The 22,785-nt window shown below is 41.7% G+C and overlaps 1 protein-coding gene across 2 annotated transcripts in view; it reads right to left on the bottom strand.

Moving 5' to 3' along the window:
- Kcnq5 (potassium voltage-gated channel subfamily Q member 5) overlaps positions 1-21,709 on the bottom strand; it is a 557,372-nt gene extending 535,663 nt beyond the window's left edge. Inside the window, exon 1 of one of the 2 annotated variants that reach the window (XM_052745346.1) lies at positions 20,004-21,709. In XM_052745346.1, coding sequence (XP_052601306.1) covers positions 20,004-20,422 — 419 coding nt within the window. In that variant the 5' untranslated portion in view covers positions 20,423-21,709. The remainder of the gene's footprint in view (positions 1-20,003) is intronic. The other variant, XM_052745345.1, reaches the window with a different exon arrangement.
- Between the last annotated feature and the right edge of the window lie 1,076 nt (positions 21,710-22,785).

The raw sequence follows: 22,785 nt of genomic DNA, 5'->3' as shown, positions 1-22,785 counted from the left end.
TGAAACCACACAGGAACAGGGCGCATTTGCTATTATGTGGCTGCCACCTCAAAGTCCCTGGCAGTGGCCAGCCAGAAAGGAGTAGTAGACTGTGACAGTGTATCAATAAGTCAGAAAGATCCAGGGAAACTCAAGTTGGATAAGGTAGGGATAGTACAAAGGGGGACCGGTGTCTAATTTAAGCTTCCCCTAATCCCGGAGATTATCACCAAGCAATAATGGGCTTTCTGTGAAAGGCAAGAAAGTGAAGAGGAAAGACTAGAGGAAGGTGAGGCAGGGGAAAGTAAGAGAGGAAGATGAGAGTGGGACTCAAAGTTGGAGAGAATGATTCAGAGGATAATATCCCACTCTTCTCAGTAAGCACGTAACTAAAACTTCTTCACCTTCGGAAACATCTAACTAAAAAAAGACAGCAGGCCGCGGAGCTCCCCCACACCGCTTCTGTCTCAAGGGCTTCTGAAGTTACCTATGGATTATAGAAAGTTTGGGTTCCTTTTAATTTGTCAGAGATTATTTGATGTGTTTCTTAATTCATAAATAGTGTGTTATTGTTTACACATGGGGACGTCGTGAAAATTTTTTTTAAAAGATATGAGTGTGAGTGCATACATTGAGGCAAAATGAGGAGGTGCTGAGGGAGATGGAAGCGACTTCTAAAATGTTGCTGACCCCATCAGAAAAGAAATCTGTAATTCATGAATAAAATATAATTTGAGTTTTACATCAGCATTATAAATGTGCTTATTGAGTATAAGGTTTTTTTTAAATGTTATTGCATTATAAAATTTAATGGAAAATTTTTACTTTCCCTTAAAAATAAACTCAAATGCCACAGACATTTCCCCCAAATTCCAGCTGTCTGCTCAGTCTGCTTGCGTCTCCAGAACGGTTTTATTTTTCCTCCATTGGTAGTTTGAAGGTAAATCCTTTGATATGTAATACCACTTTAAAGGGGTTAACTGAATTTAAACTTTTTCCAGCAGAATAGGCACTTTATTTTCACGTAATTGAGGTACACATTGCAACATTATTGTTTTAATTGGAAAACTTTCATTGCTAGTTAAAACCTGTCATCTTAATGAAAGAATAGACTTCTAAAGCAAACAAGACTTAGTCCAACAATTTAACAAGTGTATTAGTGTGCGCATGAAATGTGAAGTTTTGGAAGGTCCAGACATAGGTGGAAATAAGTTCTAGTAAAAATATTTTTACATTCTACCACACCCTGTGTGTTGCATTTTTCCTCCTATGTTGGTTTTTCCACTGGGGCAGTCACAGCCCAAGTATATGACTTTCCAAATCCAGATCTACCCATCACTCTGGGCTATCTGGCCCAGTATCTCTCCACCTATCTTTTCATCTATTCATCCCTCCTTTCTTCCAGTCATTCTGTTCAGCTACAAGGGCATTAGTCTTGTACCCACCAGCTGTTTGGTCTTGTGTTAGGTACTAGAGAATAGAGACAAATGGAGTATTTCCTCTCTTGAAGATTTTATAGTACAGACTAACATTTAATGGGATGATGACAGTGCATTAAAAGGCCGCTACATTAAATATATGAACAGACATGAGACTAAGACTAAGAAAGCAGAGATCTCCCCACTTCTCCCACCTCCCCATAGAAAGTACATTTACAACTCACAAATGAATTCGGTAAGGTTTTCTCTTTTGCTTTTAGCCCCTCTTTCAGTCCTTCTTCACCTCACACGTACTCAACTTGGCTGTCTCTTGTCTTCCCTCATGTCCCCAGGGGACTAGTTCCTGCATATGTCATTGTCATGGCATCTCTCAGGCCATGCCACACTGTGTACATGCCAACGTTTCTCCCTTATGACTGAAACTACCTGAAGACATGAACTAGTTTCATCTTCATATCGCTCATGATCACCATGTATCAGTGTGATAAATTCTTAAAAGGAAAAGAGATATAACCTATCCGCCATCTGTGGTTTCCACATGGGTGATGGATTCAATTGATTCAATAACTGAAATGTGTGAAAAGAAGTTGTGTCTGTACTAAATGTAGTCTCTTCGTAGTCATTAGTCCTTAAACAATACAGCAGAACAACTACTTATACAATATTGACGTTCTATTGATATTATAAATAATTTAATGGTTATTTAAGGTATATTGAAGAATGTGTGTAGTTAAATACAAACTCTATGGAATATGACAATAATATTTGATTATCTGTGGGGTTTCTGAAACTAATTTCTAGTATAAACAGAGGGACGATAAGAGGACACAGAGACCTGCTCCCCAAATTTCTAAGATGTTGCTCTTTTTTTCTTTTCTTCTACGAAGGTAAGAATTTTAAGTATTTTCTCTTTAAAATGGATTTTTCCCTAGAGGTAACTGCATTCATTTAGTCTCCTGGCAGAGAAAACAATAAAGTGTTAAGATGCTTAAGCCAGTTTGAAAATGTTCTGGAATTTCTAGTTTCCTTTCCCTGCTTTTTACCCAGCTCTATAAATATGGGCCTAATCTGAAAGTCAGCTTGAAAAGCACATTTTAATGTACTTGCAGCATTTTTTCTTGCACTTCAGTTGACTAGGCAGGCTTTAAAAATCTTTGCTAATATTACATCTATTTACATTGATTGCTTTAAAATAGTTATCCATGAGTTACCAGTTTTATACACTTAAGCTAGTCAGCCAGAGAAGAAATGGTTAAGTAAATTATTAGATTGTCAATTACAGGTTGAATGATAGAATGCAGATTAGATGATAGAAAGAAGTCAAGAAAAAAATCTTAGTTTCTATCTCACATCAGTGTGTTTTAATTATCTGACTACACCAAAAATCCATATTTGTTCACATGTGTGAGAGATAATTGAAAATGAAGTTTAGTATTTAAAAAGGTATTGAGCACTTAAATCTCAAACAAACATATATATGAGTCAGGAGAAAATGGAAGCATTTGCCAGGGGGCTGTATTATCTGTACCTGGTTGCCAGTCAATGCAATATTTACTCATTTAGTGAAGCAACTTCCTGGGAGCTCATATCTTCTTGCCTCTTTGTGAATGAGAAGTGTGAAGGTCACAGTGTTTGTGACCTAATACTAGAGTTTCATTCCTTAGTCATAGTCTGTACTAGTGGTCATGGTTCAACCCAAGAACTCTCTTGTCATCTGATTGGGTTTCTTTTTTTCACATAAGATGCTTCAGGTAAATCACACCGTCCTAAATTATTGAACATAAGTAACAGGTTGATGGACTTTCTATGCCCAAAGTTTCACTCCTTAAGCATGAAAGAAACATTGAAAAAAATAATAACCAGGTCAAGAACTGACTGTATATTTTGGTCATTTGTGCTCCAAGATTGATGTTTATAAACAATATCTAAATCAGCAAACTTATAGACTCTTTGAGTCACACAAACTCTTTGGTGGGTCTGCAGCGCCCATGACTGAATATATTTGCAGACACAACACCACTAGTACTGTCTCCACCGGGGATTTAAACAACTTCCTCTATGACAGTGGTTCTCAACCTTCCTAAGGCCCTGACCCTTTAATACAGTTCCTCATGTTGCGGTGACCCTTAACCATAAAAATATTTTTGTTGCTACTCCATAACGGCAATTTTGCTACTTTTATGAGTCATAATGTAAAATTCTGTGTTTTCTGTTGGTCTTTAGGTGACTCCTATGAAAGGGTCATTCAATCCTTGGGGGTCTCGACCTACAGGTTGAGAACCCCTGCCCTTAGACAATATGTTTATTCATGGGATTCTAAACTAATTTTTTTCAGATCTCATGTGATATGAACTTTTGGAAATGTACACAATCGTGTAGGCTCACGTGTGTACATGTTTGTGTAAGGGCATAGTGAATAGTTTTGTTTTATTTTGCAATATGTTCTGCAAAAGGCTCTGAGTAAAAACATTGGAAAGTTAGCCCTTAATCCACACTGAGTATTCATGCATGACCAATATGTCACTCATTTTCAGCATTGCTCTACTGCTGCCCATCTGTAAGCAGGACGAGGTCAGTGCTCAAACACAGACCTCTCTAAGCATCACTCATTAGTCTGGCCAAAGGAAGTCATGCCTTAATTTTACTAAAAACTTAATGTTGCTCAGAAAAAGTCATATCTTAAACATACTAAAAAACTCATTTTTCTCAGGTGACTAATATGATTCAGCACTCACTAAAAACACAGGAAGCTCAGAAATAAAACCGAGTCTTAATATCATCAGTTTGGAAGATTAGTTCAGGAAAATACCTCCCTTTGTATTGTTTTTTCCTTTGTATGGATTGTCTCCATACAAACATATTTTGCCTTTGCTTTTTTTCCCTCTTCAGACATATTTGAAACACAAAAGGTCTGAGAAAAATAAAATGAATGTTTACATAGGCCCCCACACATATAAACACTTATTTTGTCGTATTTTCTCAGAGTTAAGTTAATTTTATTTCTAAAGAATTATTACATTCAGATTGCGTAGGAACCACTACCTCTGCTCTCCCAACTCCATCACCCACAGCTATACTCATAGATACCAAGTATCCATTTTAAATATTAAAAAAAATATATTTTACACATACACACATGCTAGGTAATTCATGAATATCAATTTCACTGGTTTTGAATACTGTATAGTCTCTTTCACACTGCAAAAATTCATCCCATATTTCACCCCCCTTTTTTTGTTAGAGGCATGATTTGTGGCTATAAAGTCCAGAATGGCACTACACCCTAAAGCTTCTCGACTCAGCCTCCTCTTGAGAGCTGAGGTTGCAATCATGTGTTGGGCATGCATGTCTGCCTGTACTCATTTAGTTTTGATTCAACATTAAGTTTTAGAGGTATCAATATTGATTAATTAGCTCTAGTTTATCCATCTCTATTACCACATGCCATTTACTGTATGACCCTGTCCACTGTTTACTTATCATTTTCTTTGTGAGTTTACTCTGTTAACAATGATGTGGGTATTCTAAGTAGGTCCCATGTGCCATCTGCATGGGACCCCATGGCCCCCTCCTACCAACAGTGATGAGAAGTAACCCTCTTTTCTCATAAATAGGACTCTAACTTTTCGAATGTATAAGAATCATCCTTTACAACACAGTGTCCATAGTGGCTGTCATTACGCTGGAATTATGTTTGTTGTCAATACCCATTTAATTCAGTTGTTGCACTTTTCTCTATGTGGCAGTTGTTGTACATGTCTCAACTTCCTTATGATGTAATTAATGTTCCCTGACTGCAGGTTTTGTCATATGCACATTCACAGGTTCTATGTTCTTCATAGGTCTTTGAGATTTATTGAGTGAATAAATGAAATAGTTTCAATAGCCATTAATTACATAAAGTGTGACATGGCTGTAGACAATATTCCATTTAAGTTTTCTATTGCACCACCCTTGTCTCCTACATGGAATGTCATTTTATCCATATCGTTTTTCTTTTTTAATGCTTACTGTCAATACTAAGCTCTAATGGCAGAGAGGTACTCCCATGGGAACTTAGGAATAAAGACAACAAATTTGCCACACATAAATTTGCATTCCTTTCTTTTCACAAAGAGCTGTTTGCTTCCTATAGATGGAGAGGGGTGCTTGTAAGCACACTCGTGGGATACACAGCTGCCAGCAAACCAGAAAGCTTGGTAAGGACACTGCGGAGTCTCTGAGCCTCAGGTTCAACCCCCACCCTCACTCTCTCACGCAGCTTAAGGCATCGCCTTTCTATTTTTCTTTTTATTCTAGGTCAGTTCTATTCTCCTCTGTTTCTTGAATTTCTTTTCTACTTACTTTATACTTACTTGCTTGTTCCTTACAACTCCCCTCACATTCTCACTCACTTTAAACAGTGATATCCTCTCTACTTCAACTCTAGGGATAACTGCCTCACCAGGCATGTCTCCATAGTCACCTGCCTACAGGACAAGGACACAAAAGAGAAAACACTGGGTCACATAGGAATCATTTTCAGCATTTCGGACTTGAGATCACTGTTGGAATTATTCAATTACGTGCTTGTAGCATGAGAACATCATGGACCAATACAGAAACAAATGTGAATTATTGGTGTTCCCATAAAAATTGTTTGCAGTGGCCTCCAGATCTGCAGTACTTGACTACAGCTCTGTTTTTCTGTGCTTATCTTTACCAAGACAGCTTCTGTTGATAGTTTTATTCTGCTTATAGTTCTTCCTATAGGGGAAAAAAAGCAAGACCATTATTATAGCTTTGATGATCCTAATTAATTTGAGGGTTTTGCAGGGCTAGTAAATAAGACGAACCCCTTACAATGTAATGAAAGCAATAGTGACTTGTATCTTGGTACTCACAGATATGAACGGATGATGATGTATAATGAGGACAGCGTGACTAGGGTATGAACTTGTCTTTGGCCAATAGTGTCACCTTATAATGAGCAACTAATATTAAACCAGTTTCGGAGACCTCTGTCCCAGGTAGATGACATCCCACGTTCCAGTAAACCTAGGCTGGTAGAATACAGGCCATCTATGCACAGCTTCTCATCATCAAAGGTCTCTTCCTTGATAATCTGTTCACAGAAACAGCAGTAAAGTATATATACCCACAGACATGCCCATACCTTTCCCAAAAACCTCTGTGGTTCTTCAGGCATGAGACCACCAATAACTACAAGCTGTTCCACTTGAGCAGAACTGTCATAGTTAGTAAAGGAAATAAACATTTTAGAACTTTTACTATTTTTATTTTTAGAGGTACATATATTTATGAAACTTACTCTTAAAATAAACTCACCATTTGTTGCTGAAGTTAGTCACACAAACCTTGTTTATGTTTTCAAACGAAGGGGTGTTTTCACACATTCTGATTATGTATGTGTACATGCATAGAAACATATGTAAAAGACAGTATTCTTGATATTTAAGAAGAGCTAGAAGGATGCACTGTTGTCCGAAATCCAAGTACACAACATACTGAACTATCTAACAGTCTATGGAAGACACTAACACTAATGTATCCAGTACGTAATTAAATATGGACTTGTTTTATGTGCCTTCTTCATATACTGTCAGCTTAGCCTTAGCTATCTCTTAACCAAGGGTGCACCACATCACAGAAGTTACCCAAAGGGAAGTAGAAATCTCTACGTTAACTGGGGTGGCATGTGTGAAAGAATTTTAGGGAATCCAGAAGTACTTTCTCTTCAAGTTTTCTTTCAATAAAAGAAAACAGCATTGTTATATTTGCAGGAAGGAAATATGACACAAAAGTTAAAACTTCTCTCTGTTCCCTGAAACAACATGTTCAAAACATCAAGATTTCAAAAATATTCCAAGAAACCAATCATGCTGAGCCAGAAATGGATGCTTTTGATTATGAATATCCTGGGGAAGATGGTGGCCAACAGCTCTTGGTGGGACCTATCTTGAAGTCAGTGGGGACCAATCTAAGAAAGTAAGTACTCATCTGCTACTATGAAGCAAAAGCAGCGAGCCCAGATACTCGAGGTCTATGCGAAGAGAACCTCCAGACCATGGTTAATGCTTCCCTTCATAAAGTTACAGAATCAGTGATGTTGCTTGTTTCCCATTGATTTTTTTAATTCTGACAACCTGTTAGAAGAGTTTAAACAGGTGGGAATGGGGGGTGGGCTGGGGGGAAGTGAGGAGGGCGGGAGGGGGGAGAACAAGGGAATCCGTGGCTGATATGTAGAACTGAATTGTATTGCAAAATAAAAAAAAATTAAATAAAATAAAAAAGTAAAAAAAAAAAAAGAGTATTATAGATGTTAAGTGCCCTTAATCCCTGGATCCTTGAGTTCTAGAAGACAAGACAACATAACATGATAGAAATTACTTACTCTGAGAACTCATGAGACATGGTGCTAAGTCATTCTACAACACTCTGCATCTGCAAAATTATACAAGCTAAGTTTCCAAGAAGTCCAGTGGGGAATCACTATTTGGTTCAAATAAAACTTTCTAGCACCTCCCAGAAAATGTGCAGAGCATCCTCTAAGAATGGGTAAGGGAGATGGTAGGAGACAGAAAGACAGGAGACTGGGAAGAGGAAGGTATTTGTGATGTACACATTTTTTTAAACGTATTGTAGAACAGAAGCACACACCGCATATGTATGCATTGCTAATCCTCACTACACACAGATTCAATATTTGAATATTCATTTACAGCCCACAGACTCAATAAGGTACTTTTTAAAAATGTCATCTGTAGGTATGTAAGGAACAATTCAGGTCTCCTGCTGCATGTTTCCAGTTAACGCTGAGCAAGGCTAAAGGACTACCAAATGTTCCTAAAGTGGAGAGGGTTGTGATGTGCCTTATGAAGAAAATATGTGAGGTACTTTAAGCTTCAATGGTATTGATTATGAACTCAATGTTACTAAACCATGAGTATATGTATATATAGGCATACACACACACACACACACACACACACACACACACACACACACACACACACTCACACATAAGAAGAGAGAGAGAGTCATTCATTACCCAGGAATGCTTTGTCACATCTTCCAACACTTCATACCCTGCTTTTTTTATTATTATTTAATTAGTTGTAATTCTTTTACTCATTCCAAACATGTATTGATCGTAATTTCAATTCTCTCTCTTTCTGGTGTCTTGTTCATTTCAAGTACTCAATTTTCCTTTTTAGGACAGACTTTCCTTGTGGTTTACTGTATATTTGGACAGCCCTAGCACTGCTTGGAGAAACTCAAGGTTTAGCTTTGCCCTGCTGCTTCTTAATGTACTGTTCTCCTTCCTCTCTTCACTCATTTAGTTGTCAGTTTCACGGCCTAATCTGTCTCCTCTGTCACCCCACCCCCACCCCAACAGTGTCTGGTGCCTGATCTCAAGCTCTTTAGAATGCTTGGCCCTTATCAGCTTCTCCCTTGCTGAGTGTCGATTTATGCTCCCACCAGATTTTCCTACTGGCAAAGAAAGTTCTCCATTGCTCCCTTCCCCGAGGTTTGCTTTCTAGCTACACATTATACTTCGGGAGACTCCTTACTCTCAGGTGTTCTTGGAGATGCTAATTGCTGGGTCCATACACAACATCCTTGCTGTGTCGTCTGCCCCCCCCCCCCACTCTGCTTTTGTCCAGGACACGGAGTGCCTTTCCTGTGTAACCTGATGTCCCCTAACACGTGGTGCTGCAGAAGCTCCTAGATGCCTGACTTGTCCGCTGGTTTCTAACTACCCTCATTTATCCTGGCTTTCTGCTTTGCTGCGTCTTTTTATAGTTCTACATGCACAGTGTTATCTTTCTTCGTTGCAATACTTTAACAGACTTGCAGTTGTTTGAGACTTGCCCTCCTATGGGTACTGCTGCATGGTTGTAGTTTTTTTGTTTTTTTCCCTATCCTATCTCCTGAAATGCCAGTTTTCTCTCCCTGAACTCTTTAACCGGCACCTTCACTATCTCTTCATTTAACACATCTTCACTGTCAAATGATAATCCTCCCCAAAGCTCAAATAAGCCACCTGTACACCCCATCTCTGTGTAAGAATGAGCAAGTAATTACTGCTTGGGAATGGTCATACGTGGTTGGAATCTTGAGAACTTTGATTCTTTCGTCCCCTTTGCTTGTGAGCAGCTAACTAAGGAAAAAGAGCTCCAATTCGGCCTCTGAAATCTCCCCATTCTCCCTTTTTTATGTTTCAAGATGGAGTGATCTGGTTGACACTTGGTCATGCTATGTAGCTTCTGCACTGTCAGTTGTTACTCTGGAGAAACTAACTTACTGGCTTTGCATGTTGTCCTTGAAGCAAATAAAACAAGACCCAATAGATGACTGTGAAGAAGTCTCTTAAATATCCTATGACATGCTTTGGAAATCTATATTAAGACTACAGCATTGGAATCAACAACAAACCAGAAGGAGAAGGAGAAGAGGAAGAGGAAGAGGAAGAAGAAGAGTCGAGTATTTACTTTATTCTTTTATGGAGGGAAAAATTCTATGATTTCTCTGAAGACAGTGAACTGTGTTATCTATTCTTTGGTTAAAAGGATATTATCTTTTCTTCAGCATAGTGTAATAGTTTTTTGACTATTCTTATTTATACTTGTTTAGTTTACTTCACCTTATACTGTCTATAAACTTATTTTTATTATCTCCTTCCAGCCCTGAAGCCTAGAATAAAACTCCGTATCCATGAGCTCTGAAACACAGCTCTCAGCAACATGACCTAACTAGTTTAAAAACAGGAATTTGTGAAGTAACTCATCAGGTCCAACACTGGATACCATAGCTTGGAAACCATGTAAGGGAATTTTTCTTGGTAGAGATGCTGTGAAGGTAGCACTTACATTTTCAGTGTAGTGATGAGAAAATTATGCAAAGAGAGAGAAGGGAATGAGAGACTCCTGAGCATGGTCACACCAAACTGGTGGCCTAAATCAGTCTGGAAGTCAGCATGCTCAACACAAATGTAACGACTGGGTGACTTCTGTCTTAATGTAGGCACTATTTGTTCTACCTTTGGAAGAACTGCAGGGTCATCTCAGTGTGAGGATAAAATGAGACTGTTACCTACAGTGCCTGAGTTCAGTGGGAAGAGCGTAATCCTTCCATTGTTCTGACTCCTTGCGGGCTCTGAACCTAAAGCAGAAGCCTAGCTTTCTTCTAAATACTTGAATATTCATTTGATATTCATTACTGTCAAACAGTAGCCTGTAAATTACTTCCATTTCTTCTACTTGTCAACATCTACATGAATAACAATAGTAACTTCTGAATTCGGGAGCATATGCTGAAGATTTTAAATGGGGTCCTTAAGAGTCATTATTATTACTATTCTACTTCTGTGACCTATGCATTTGGTGAACTGAAATAAACCTACATCATTTTATCACTCTACATTAGAGGTTCTCCTATGATAAACATGCATTTTCAAGGCCATACATTAGCCTTCCAGTTACAAGGAAAATGCAGATTTCTGGAGCCAGATTATAGATATTTTTCTTGAATATAGAAACTCCTAATGACTAAGACAGAGTATGCAGTAGATTTTTTTTTAAGTTCAATGCCACTTGCCCATGTTTAGTCTGTTTCCCTTACATCTTGCTATTGCTCTATCCCATTCCCTATTTCCTCTTCTACCCTTAATTGCAGTTATTATCCAGGTATTCATCATGACCTACTAACTTTCTCTTTACTGCTTTCCTTGTAATTTTATCTCCAGTATTTTAAAGCAGCATCCACAAGCTACTGTAAACACACAATCGGACATTCCACCAAAAACTCAGCATCCCCAAAGTTAAACTCATTTTTATCACCTCTTACATCCCTTAACTTATTATGCCACCTGAAGTCCTGGTCTCACTTAATGGACCCACTGTCTATATAACAACCCAACCCAATTACCAGAAATAACAAATCTATCTCTCTTTTATCTTCTATATTTGATAATTCATAAATACCATTCCAATATAGTACCATATTTTTTTCTTCTCTTGCATCATTTCCCCAGTCTGCATCCTAGTTCAATAACAGTTTCAAAGCTGACCATCTCTGCTTTCAAGCTCCTTCAAGCCATCATTTGTAGTTTTGGCTGAGTGGTACACCCAAATGAGGGCTAGTGATCATTGCATGTGCTGGTACCTGCTTGTAATCCCAGGACTCAGGTGTCAGCCTGGGCTTGATAGAGATGTAGAGACCAACCTTCACCACATCAGGAGACTCCATTAGAAAAGAAAGAAAGAAAGAAAGAAAGAAAGAAAGAAAGAAAGAAAGAAAAAGAAAGAAGGGAGGGAGGGGGGGAGGAGGGAGGGAGGGAGGAATAAGGAAAAGAGGAAAAGAAAAGAGAAAAATAGAGAAGTCATTATTGTCTACCTTAGTTCTATCTCTTTCAAAGACTGTCCAATAGGTAAAAGTGAAATCCTAGAATTTTAGAATGGAAATATATATTATTCCTAATTTTATTAACAGTTTCAAAAGCAGTTACCACACTAATGGAAGTATGTGTATTTTAAATATTATAGATACACACAGCTCTCACATACAACACTAATATTATATTTTAATATACCCTGTTCCTATTTCACAAATTAAGAAAGCTGGTATGGAAAGCATCTCACTCTTGGCTATCAAATCAGTAGGAGCAAAGCTGAGGTCGAATTTGAACCTAATCATCTACTTCTGTGAATCATCCACTTTGTGGAATGACTAGCATCGGACACACTATCTTCTGTGGTTTTGAGGTACATGAGAAACTGGATCTATGGCTACAGACCAGGACATATGAACTGCAACATTACAGTAACAAAAGATCATCCTGCCATAGAGTAAAGAAGAAACAGTCTAGAATAGCCTCATGAGTGTTACAAAGGGGATAATGCCCAATGTGACTGCATTTGCAAAAGCCGTATCTCTTCATGTACAGTTAAAAATCAATTAACTTTAAAATTACCCAATAATCTTAAATAACTGAATGAATTTAAGGTTTTTCTTCTTTTCGCTCAACTGGCTCATTTGACTTTCCATTGCATAACAGAGGAAAGACAAACTTTCTGATGATGAATCCAGTGTGTGTGTTCATGTTGTTAGCTCAGCCGTGTGTGTAGTCTAAATATGCACTAGTATACATATACACACATAATAGAAAAGTAAAAATGATTTTCAAATTTGAGAATTGTTGAGTTAACCAACAATTAGGAAACTCGGTCTTCTGACAAACTCATTCAAAAGATGTTAAAAGGATCACTAGGAATTTCACTAATAATGCAAAAAAAAAAAAAAAAAAAAAGTTACATGGCCAGTCTGTTTCCCATGTTGTAACCAAGTAGAATGTTGAAGAGCACACCTATAAGCTTGAAAAAAAAATGAAAAATAAAATGTAAGTGTGGACACATCACCTGGCATAAATGACTATGGTTAGTTAATGTTTGGGTTTCCAGTAGTTTCACGCCGCTGGGTTAGGGTAAAACATGCTCCGCTGGCATTTTCATTTGCCAAAACAGCCATTTGCAATTAAAAATTAATATTGGCATTACTTCTTTGCAAGCAATTACCAAAAGGCTTCTGGCTATCTTCCTCATTTATAGTGCTTCTTGCACCACGACTTGATTCCATTTTGAAATACTGTTCTCATATTTTTGCTTCTTTTATGCTATACTATTCTCAGTGTTGATATATCAACAATTTTAACATTTTTAATTGGGTGATGGACCTCAAGTATATTTTGGACCTCAAGTACAAAAGTATTTATTTGTATTTTAAAAAACAGACTGATTTGCCATGGTATATAATATATTACTATATTAGCTGAATATAAAGCAGTATAAATTGAGCCCCTCTGCACCTAAGGGGAATAAGTAGTTTTTAACGAATGCATTTTAAACAAAATGCAAATTTCAGTTTCTATAGATACAGACTTAATTTGGAACAGAATTCTTATGCAAATAATAAACAATTAATTAGGTCTAATGGCATCAGACACAGAAAGTAATCAGTAGAGTAAAATTTCATCTACCAAATGGGAACTAGTATAGTCTAGAGAGTTGGAATATCGGTAAATGAAATAAGATGCGCACATGGATCACAGCTATGCAAAAGAGAGTTCTGGGTGTTAGTGACTCAGGAGGGGGACTGTAGTTTTAGGGTTGTGTGTACATGGAGTGGAGAGAGGTAATGAACAGGGTCTTTTTCCAATCAGAGGAGTGCTGTGCTAAATATTGGAAAGGTGTCTTTAGCTATGGTCAATAGAACTTGAGGAGTAGGGCATGAGGTTATAGCCATGAATCAGAAGGTAATTATCCAGCTCAGAATTGAGAAGGGGAATGATTAAAATACCAGATAACTTTGCACTCCAAATACTTTGTTGCTTCCATGTTAGTACTTTAGAATCATTCTATTCCACCGTCTCACTTGGGTCACAGACACTATTATGCCCATGCATAGATGAAGAATCAGAAACCCAAAGGCTCAAATGATTGTTCCACATCAGTTACTTAGAAAAGCTAGAGGTCAAGCAGTCACCTTCTGAGGTACTTCTAGCATCTCCAAGAAAATTGCAAAGACCTAGTATTTCTTTTAGTTTTGGCTTACTGAAGACTTTCTGCATGGAGTACTTCCAAAGAAAACTACTTCCTCACTCAAGTTAGCACTTAACAAGGCTCTGTTAGATACACGAGACATTGTTAAATAATTAAGATTCAGAATTAAGTATACTTACTGTTCAGGAAGTTTTCCCTCATACTGAAGGTCTGGGGCAAGATGACATCACCACCACAAAGGTGAATGAAGCACCATTATTATACTATTCATGGCATCCCCAGAATGCAATGGAATCTAAGACAATCTACCTCATCCATACCAACTGCCTGGAAAGGTGCTTAAGAAGTTGCTTTTGTATTGTAGTTTGAAGAAACAATGAAAATTGGAAATATATATTGAAAATTCAGGGTACACTGAATGGAAAAAAATTCAACAGCATAGCATGAACAAAAGAATAGTGTGAAACACAGGACAAAGTAGGCTAGCAAGGCTAGTAATCAGGAGAATGAGATCTTGGGGTGTCTGTGACTATAATTAAGCCAAAAAGATGACATGAGGGTCTTGTAAACTGTCCCAAGGGACTGGAGCCTAATTTATATAACTACTAACCACACATCCATGTACTAAAATCATACTTACGACTTATGTCATTCCAAATAGATTTCGGCTACCAAGGCCTTATTTTTCAAGAACATCATTCAGAAGAAATCTAGTGAAGTCTCATCAAGTTCCTAGCTTCTGGATTGTGGTTCTATTACACTGTTCTGGTACTATCTTCCAATTCTTACTCATCCATCCTTTTGCTGGCCCATATCATTGTTTTTTCATTCATTGTTTTAATTACCATAAGCTGATAAAGGTTTCAAAATCTAGGTACAGGATCAAGACATTTATATTAACCTCAAGATGTTTTAAACAAACTGATTCTTTCAAAATATTTTCTTATGCGACTTCTATGTGCTTGAAATACTAGAAGTTGCTGACCAATAAGACAAGGCTAAGGCTGGGTCCTGTTCCCATGCCTTACAATCGTCACTCAAATGACTAAGAATGCCTGAAATTCTACTTGAACAAATCTGAACTCTACATTTCTGTAAACTTGGGTCTTCACAGTTTGCCATATAAATTACTGAATGACACTTCTATTTCCCAAAATCACAGGTTAGAATCATCCTCATTAACCCCCTTGGATGGGTAGAAACATGCAATCAATTCTGTATTTTTAACATTTCTTAAACAAAACTGGAGTACTTGGCCCTAAATGGGACATCACACCTCTCCCCTTACCCAGCAAAGCTCTGGAACATCAAATAAGAGGATGCACAGAGATTCTAAGAGCCAGAGGTTGGGAGAACCTACTGCAACATGACACAGCACCATCGGGACACGACATAAACACACATCAGGTGTGGTTGCCTGCACAAGACCAAAGCAGTTAACATTCGACCATGGATGGGTTCTCAAGACTCCATCCCTAACTAAAGCAGAGTTATTATCAGCTGATGGGATGATAGGGAAGGAAACGTTTTTCTTTAGCTTGTGCCTGCACCAGTGGAGTGCCCTACACCAGTGGCATCCAGGCAACAAAAACTGGAGTTATTAAAGAACAAGATATGAAGTTAGGATGGGAAAGGGGGAGGAGATTTAAGAGGAGTTGGGTGTGGGGGGAATAGGGAGTGGGAATGCTCAAAATACATTGTACAAAAGGCTCAAAGAATGAATTTTAGAGGAAAAAGAAACATTTCTGACTGAATCTCCTTTTATCCCCATGGTTAACTCCCTTAGTTCCTTGGGCAATCATCTCTCCCCTTTCCTGCAGCCCAGGACATAGAAAGCCAATAGACATTTTCAGGGTGAATTCGATACAAAAGGTAAGAAAGAATGGAATCCTTGTACAACTGTTACAACCTAATTACACACCATACTGACTCCATTGTAAATTCCCTCTCCCAACTCATTTTCCCAACTAAGATGTAATTCTCTTGATTTTCACCATTCATTAACCACTTCGGCCTACAGGATAAAGACAAGATTCCATGTCCATCATCATAGGCTACTCCAAATTAGCTGCATGCCTGCCCCCGCCCCCATCCTTTTCTTGAAGATGGCTTTATCCTGCCAGAAGTTTAAAGTACTTACAGTGACTGCGCATCCTCGACCCCACACTTTCACTAAAGCTATTTTCTCTGTCAAGATTGCTCATTTCCCCTGTTCTGCCCACCTGAAACAGGCTACTTCGTTGTCCAAACTCAGCCCATGTCTGACTTCCCCTTTGAAGACTGCTGGCCCTTCTGCTCTCTGTCACATCGTCTTCTCTTCTGCACGAAGTTTTGTAACTTACTTTCTCTGTCACAGTACTGATAGCATCATTCCACACTTGCTGAAATGCTTACAACCACCCCAATGCCGTTCCTCCTTAAAGTCAGAGGTCTTCATCTCATTATTTTGGAAATCAGCACATTCCGCAGACATTCGGATACGTGTAAACGAATAAGTCTATGAATGATATAATCATATTTGGCTTTTGTTACTAATACTTGTGTCAGAGTGGCAGCTACAAGGTTGGAAATAGCAGTAAGATGGCCAGGCAGCAGAGGAGAGGCTGAGAGAAACAGGGAGGGGCAGAGAAAGCAGCAAAGGACAGAAGAGATATATCTGGAAATATATTCCAAATTAAATGAGCAAAATTTAATGATCAATTGGATGGTCAATAGTAGCTAGCAGGGTGGGGAGGGGATGATTCCAGGGTCCCTAGCTTTGGTGAAACATTTTAGTTTGAAGTATTTATGAATTTTCATCCACAGTACTAAATTAGGCAAAGATACTTTGGGCAATGTGATGTTAGATGGAAACGTCGGCATGGATACATCTCTCAGGGTTTCCTGTGACAGGCCTCAGGACTGACCACATTTGCTATACTAACGCAATTTTACATTAGGAATCCTATCACGAACTCCTCTACAACTACCATAATTCTTCTAAATTTTCCCCAAAGAAGGGCAATTTAAAAGGAACAAACAACTCAAAGAAATCATCTCCTATTTTAAGAGCTCATCTAGTTAATTGTATCACAGCTGAAGACAGAACATACTGCTGCCCGGGGACTCCAAAAGAGCAGGAAGTGCCTGGATCGCCTAAGGCCCACAAATTCAGAGGAAGAAGTCACTTGAAGCAGGTCATTGCTGTTCTTGCCAGCATCCTTACCAGTAGTCTGGGATATATACGCGTAAGACCCCATTTTAGACCATTAAAATATCATTATAATAATTATTTTTACATATTTTAACACAGAATTCTCTTTACCTGAAGCATACTATTAAACATACTTCTCTTATTTCTTGGCAGTGGAAACACTGGGCTAACCAAGTAAATTCATCCCTGAAGTGCCTCATTAATCACAGTGTACTTGTTCTTGGCACGGAGCTTAATACGCTACAAAAACTGTTATTAAAGTATGATTTGAGGATTCCCAGGCTGGCAGGGCATTAGTTAGTTACACCTCTCTAGAAATTATTTTCTTATAGTTTCCTGTAATGGTCTTATTAGACTTACAGCTCAAAGTAACCTTGCTTTGTTAATTTAATGTGTAAATTCCTGCTATTCAAAACCTCATTTAAAATTGTAAGTGGCGATTAGCCCTCTTCCCCCGCTCCCTCCCCCAGGCTCTGCAGTGATGGTGGACCATCTCTCCAGAAGCTGATGCTGTTCATTCTGATTTTGTGCTAATGTGAATCTTGCATCACCATGTAGCTGAGCTGCTCCAACTCTACAGCCTTAAGGCTCTTTGAAGTATCTTGGAGAACTTTACATTAGCAGTACTGTGTTGACAAGCACATAACTTATGTTCAATTTACCACTGAATTTACTGAAAAAGCTGGTTAACAGGCAAGTACTTAAACTAGAACCCTTTGAAAAGCCATTTGTTGAAGTTAAAAAAAAAAAGCCAGAAGCCCATAACAACCGACTTATTAGCTAGATGTCAAAAAGAAAACGTTGTATTTTGAGAAATTTTCATTCAAGTTTGTAAACAAGGCTTAGGTGACATCGGTATGTGCAACAACAGAGGTTGTGTCCAGCCCCCTTTGAATCCATAACATGTAGTCCACCCAAATAAAATGCAGTACATTGCATCATATTTAAAACTCTATCATGAATATTTTGAGCATGTTCTAAAAATATCATCATCCATACTGTGGATATTTATTGCAAATTAAGCCTCATCATTGCTAAAAATTTTCAGTCTATTCTGACAGGTCAAAATAATTTATTAGGCTCATAAAATACTAGACTAATTGCACATCAACCCAAGGAGAGGAGCTTAACAAGTGTTCGGGGTGTTTCCCTATCATTAATTACATCCAAATCCATGTGACGCTTCCGTCAACAAATGATAGAACTTATACTTTTGGAGGCAATGATGATACAAAACAACATTCCCTGCGTGTGCCTTGAAAACACATAAAGCTGGCTGGAATAGTCCACCTAATCCTACATGTTCACATCAATCTGGAACTGTAAAAATTTCCAGACACCAGGGCCCCAGAGTGCAGACTCCACCAATTTCCTGAGTTCTACCTGATCATATTCCAGGTCCACCTATTTACAAAACCAGTCCCTTCTCTCTGGTTATTATTATTTTTTAAGTTTCCTGGGTTGGTGCCAATTCTTCATTCCAGGGGAGGGATAAGTATAGGATGGTATGCCTCATTTCTGAAAGAATTTTTGTGTGTTTCAAGCATACTTTACTAAGTAAGAAACTAGGAATCGGTCAGTATGTGTCTGCAACTTTCTCTGAAGGTCTCCCAAGGCTAATATATTTCACTTTAACATAAGGAAGGGAGAGACGGACAAGGAGGGTGCAAAAAGAAGACGGGTGTTCTTTAAAAACAGTAAATTAGACAGGGTGTAAAGGCATAAAAACAACTGTAAATCGTCCAGATAAACCAAACTCTAACAGGAGATTGAATGAATGGACGTTGTGGGAAAAACAGTAGTAAACGTTAAAGCCACTGAAAGGTTTTAATGCCTAAGGGAAAAATAAACATTTGCTTCCAATCATTTTCTCATTAAACATTCTCTGCTAGATGGAGAGGCTTTACACACACACACACACACACACACACACACACACACACACACACACACACACACACCAGCACCATAAATGCCAACTAAACCCGCTGCTTGATCCAGGTCAGAACTGGCCCCTTGAGTCTCTGCCATAGCACCTTGGGCCGTGTTCCTGAACCCAGGGATCCCCACTTGCTGCTGCCGCTGAGTGGAGCAGAGCTTGGACGGCCCGCTAGACTCAGGCCACCTCTTTGTGGCAAGGACTACAGGCACTGACAGATTTTCCGTTAATGACAGCTGTGATGGTGGCCAAGCGTGTTTCCGGGCGGGCGCGCTTAAAACCTAGTCTCTCCACCATGTAGCAGTTTCCTCTGCTCGACCCTAGGGCTGACGGTGGACCCACCCTTCACCTTCTCCTCTCTACTCCATCCCACCCCTATACACCCCTCCTATACACTCTCCAGCCTCAGGTTGGTGCACATCATCCCAGAGCGTTTCCCAGCTCCTGGGCGCCCCACTCAGTTAAGTTCACGTATGTCAAGACCTAATCCCTCCCGATTATCTGAGTCGCCTAAATCCTGCTTCTGCCTTCAATCTCCCAGGTACCTGGAACCGCCTGGCAGTTCCTTGGGTGCTCTGGGGCAAAACGGTTCAAGCTGAACAAGTGCGAGAGGTGGGACAAGAGAGAAGGAGGGCTCCGGAGGGCCTATCGCAAACACGTGCAAAGAAATAAAAACCACCACGTGTGTGTATGTGTGTGTGTGTGTGTGTGTGTGTGTGTGTGTGTGTGTGTGTGCGCGCCCGCGTGCGCGCGTTTCCGCGCCTCGAGCCAGGGCGCGGGCTCCAAGCGCGTCCCGGGGGTCCAGGCGCAGGGGTGGGGGGGCTCCCCATCAGCGGGCATGGCTTGGGGGTGGGGTGGGGCGCACGGGGGGGAAGGGGGCGCGGGTTACTCACACGAACGCGTGGTAGACGAACGCCCAGCCGCGGGGTCTCTCCAGCACGTTGTACAGATAGTTCTGCACCCGCCGGTACTTGACGTTGCGCCGACAGCTCTGGCTGCTGGTGTAGGAGAGCGGCTTCCCCAGCAGGCTCATCCGGGCCCCCTGCTTGCCCCGGCGGCTCTCTCTCAGGCCGCCGCCGCCGCCGCCGCCGCCGCCGCCTCCTCCGAGCGCCGCCGCGCGGGTGCCGAGCAGCAGCAGGCCGTCGCCCCTGGCGGCCGCCGAGTTCAGCAGCACCCTGCCGCGGCCGGACTCCACATCCTTCATGCCGCTGCCGGGGCGCCCCCCACCCGCCACGGCCGCCGCCGCCGCGCCGCTCCTCACCCAGAGCCCGGCGGCACCGCCCTCCTCTCCTCCCGCGTGGTGGCGGGGCATGGCATCACCACCGGCACGGCGAGGGGGGCGCCGGCGCCTGCGGCGGGGGCAGCGACCTCATGTGCGCGGGCAAGTCGGCAGGAGGAAGCCGGCAGTTGACGGGGCACCCCCCGGGGCGGACGAGCTCAGTGGCCTGGGGCTCCGGGCGGGGGCGACAGGGTGTGCGCGGAGCAGGCCCCCCCGGGGGGGGGGGTGTCCGGATTTCTGCCGCTGCCAATTCCAAATCCGGACCTGTTGGGGGCGTCACTTTGAGAGGTGTCCCTCTCTCTCCCTTAGTCCCGCGGCTGCCACTCCCTCCTCCCCCGAATGTTCACGGTCCGGGCCGGAGGGGTGTGCGGGATGCCCCAAAGCACGCTCTCACGCGTGCACACCCAACCCCGGGTGGGCTCAGTCCATCCCCCTGCCCCCCCGCAGAACACCGGCCTGATCCTAAGTCCGTCTCCCAGGCCGGAGTTTGGGTCGGTTCTTCCTGAGGCTTAGAGCTGTCCGGAGAGTGAAGTCCGCCCGGTGCCTCGTGAACAAACTGGACGAGCGGGTCTCTGGGCTTCTCCCGCCGCTATGCCGCGCCTGGTCCTGCCATCCTCCCGCAATGGGTGTGGGCAGGAGCGGCTCGGTCCTGCCCTCCAGGTGCTGGCTAGCCTCGGAGCGGGGCCAGCGGGGGCGACGCTTGGGGCAGTGGCGCTTGGGTTCCCGCGCTGGAGACCAGTCCTCCGCAGTTCAATGGACACACCCGGAGACCGCCAGGCAGGGACCCAGCAGCTTCCAGCCACTCAATCCAGCCTGCAGCCTGTGACTTTCCATCCTAGCCTCAGACAGCATGCCCGAGAGTCACAGAACATCCTTCCCATCCCCAGGGATGGGGTGTGGGGAGGGCGTACAACTCCAAAGTGGCTCCTTTGCAGTAAGGGAGCTGCCGTGGGGCTCCTCCTGACAGAGAAGCCTGGGAAAATGAACCCACATCCCTCCTTCAAGAAATTTCCATTTAAGTGGGAGAAAGTCATAAAACTGCTTAAGTCTCCGCAGCGGCGGTGGCGTCCCCAGTGAGTGGGAGAGGGATCCTGGAGGGTGGGGAACCCAGAACCTGCCTCTCAGCTGGGATGCTGTAACTTACAAGGTTAGAGACCTGTTAAGGGGAACCTCTGACTGGGTCTCCTACCACCTCTGGCAGATGGGTGCCCCAAAGCCCGCGCTCTTGGCTGAGAGTGGAGCCAAGGTACCGCTGGCTGGGAACTCTGGCTTTCAAAAACATTGTTAGCAATTAAACAACCGATTCAGCGTTGGGGAAACTGAGAGCACGCCAGGCTTGGGAACTACTTCCAAAAGAGCAGCCTTCCTCCCAAATCTGAAAAAAAAAAAAAATAATCAAGTTCAACTGAACGATGCTTTCAACAGAAAGCCCTGGTAGACAGTAGCAAGGTGGTTATACCGTGTGCCCTTTACATTTCCTTTAATATCAAACAGTACTAAGGCAAAAATCTTATCTCATTTGTCTCACCCATAGGAGAATATACTCGACCAGCACCCCCCACCCGGTGCATACACCCACGCCCACGGACAGCTGCTCTCTGCAGTCATAGCAGCAGCCAAAAGTTTTTTTACTCTTACTTTTATCATTATTGTTTTGTAAAGACCCCTCCCTGGCTCTTAGAGTCAGCAAGACCTTCCTTCCCTTAAAGCCTCCCGGGCAGTAGGCACTACTAACTCCTGGCTCTGTGCAGCTGGCAGCCATACCACGTGACTGTGAGCCAAACACCAACACCCAGAGTCACTCCTGCCTTCCCCTAATACACTTCACACCCACACACCGTGGAGGTGCTAGAGAGATTGCTCCGCGCCCTGCTATTCAAGGCAAATGCAGAGAGCGTCCTGGAATAAGCTCTCCAATCCTAGAGCTGCACGGAGACCCTGGCTGAAGGCGGCGAGAGTTCGGTGCAGCTATATTTAGACTCCCCACGGAGTTTCTGTGCAGGGACTTTCAGGGTGAAAGATGTAGAGACTTAAAATGACTCGTGTGCATGCTTTGAACGTGAAGATCTTAGCTTTTCTGAAAATAGGAAAATGAAAAGGCCACTTCCCCTTGACGAAGCCGTTTTCTTTTCTGTAAGCTTCTACTACTGTGGTTAGCTCGCCTTTGCCTCACTCAGGGGCTGGGCCCCACATGCAGGCAGGAAATCTCCCAAAGGCAAGACACAAGAGCATGTTTCCCCTCCAGAAAGCTCCAGGAAGTCAGATGCTTAACGTCTAAATGATGCTTTCCTTGGATGCAGGGATGATACCAAGGAAACTATGGTGTCTATTTCGAAAATGCCAATATACTGGGGTGGGAGGGTGACAGGGACAGCTGTGGTTAGTAAGGGTTATAG

This window comes from Peromyscus californicus, unplaced genomic scaffold, assembly GCF_007827085.1.
Source record: "Peromyscus californicus insignis strain IS unplaced genomic scaffold, ASM782708v3 Scaffold_19__1_contigs__length_69161282, whole genome shotgun sequence".
Taxonomy (NCBI): domain Eukaryota; kingdom Metazoa; phylum Chordata; class Mammalia; order Rodentia; family Cricetidae; genus Peromyscus; species Peromyscus californicus.
Note: the sequence above shows the minus strand (reverse complement) of the source record. Positions and strands in the feature narration are given on the sequence as shown.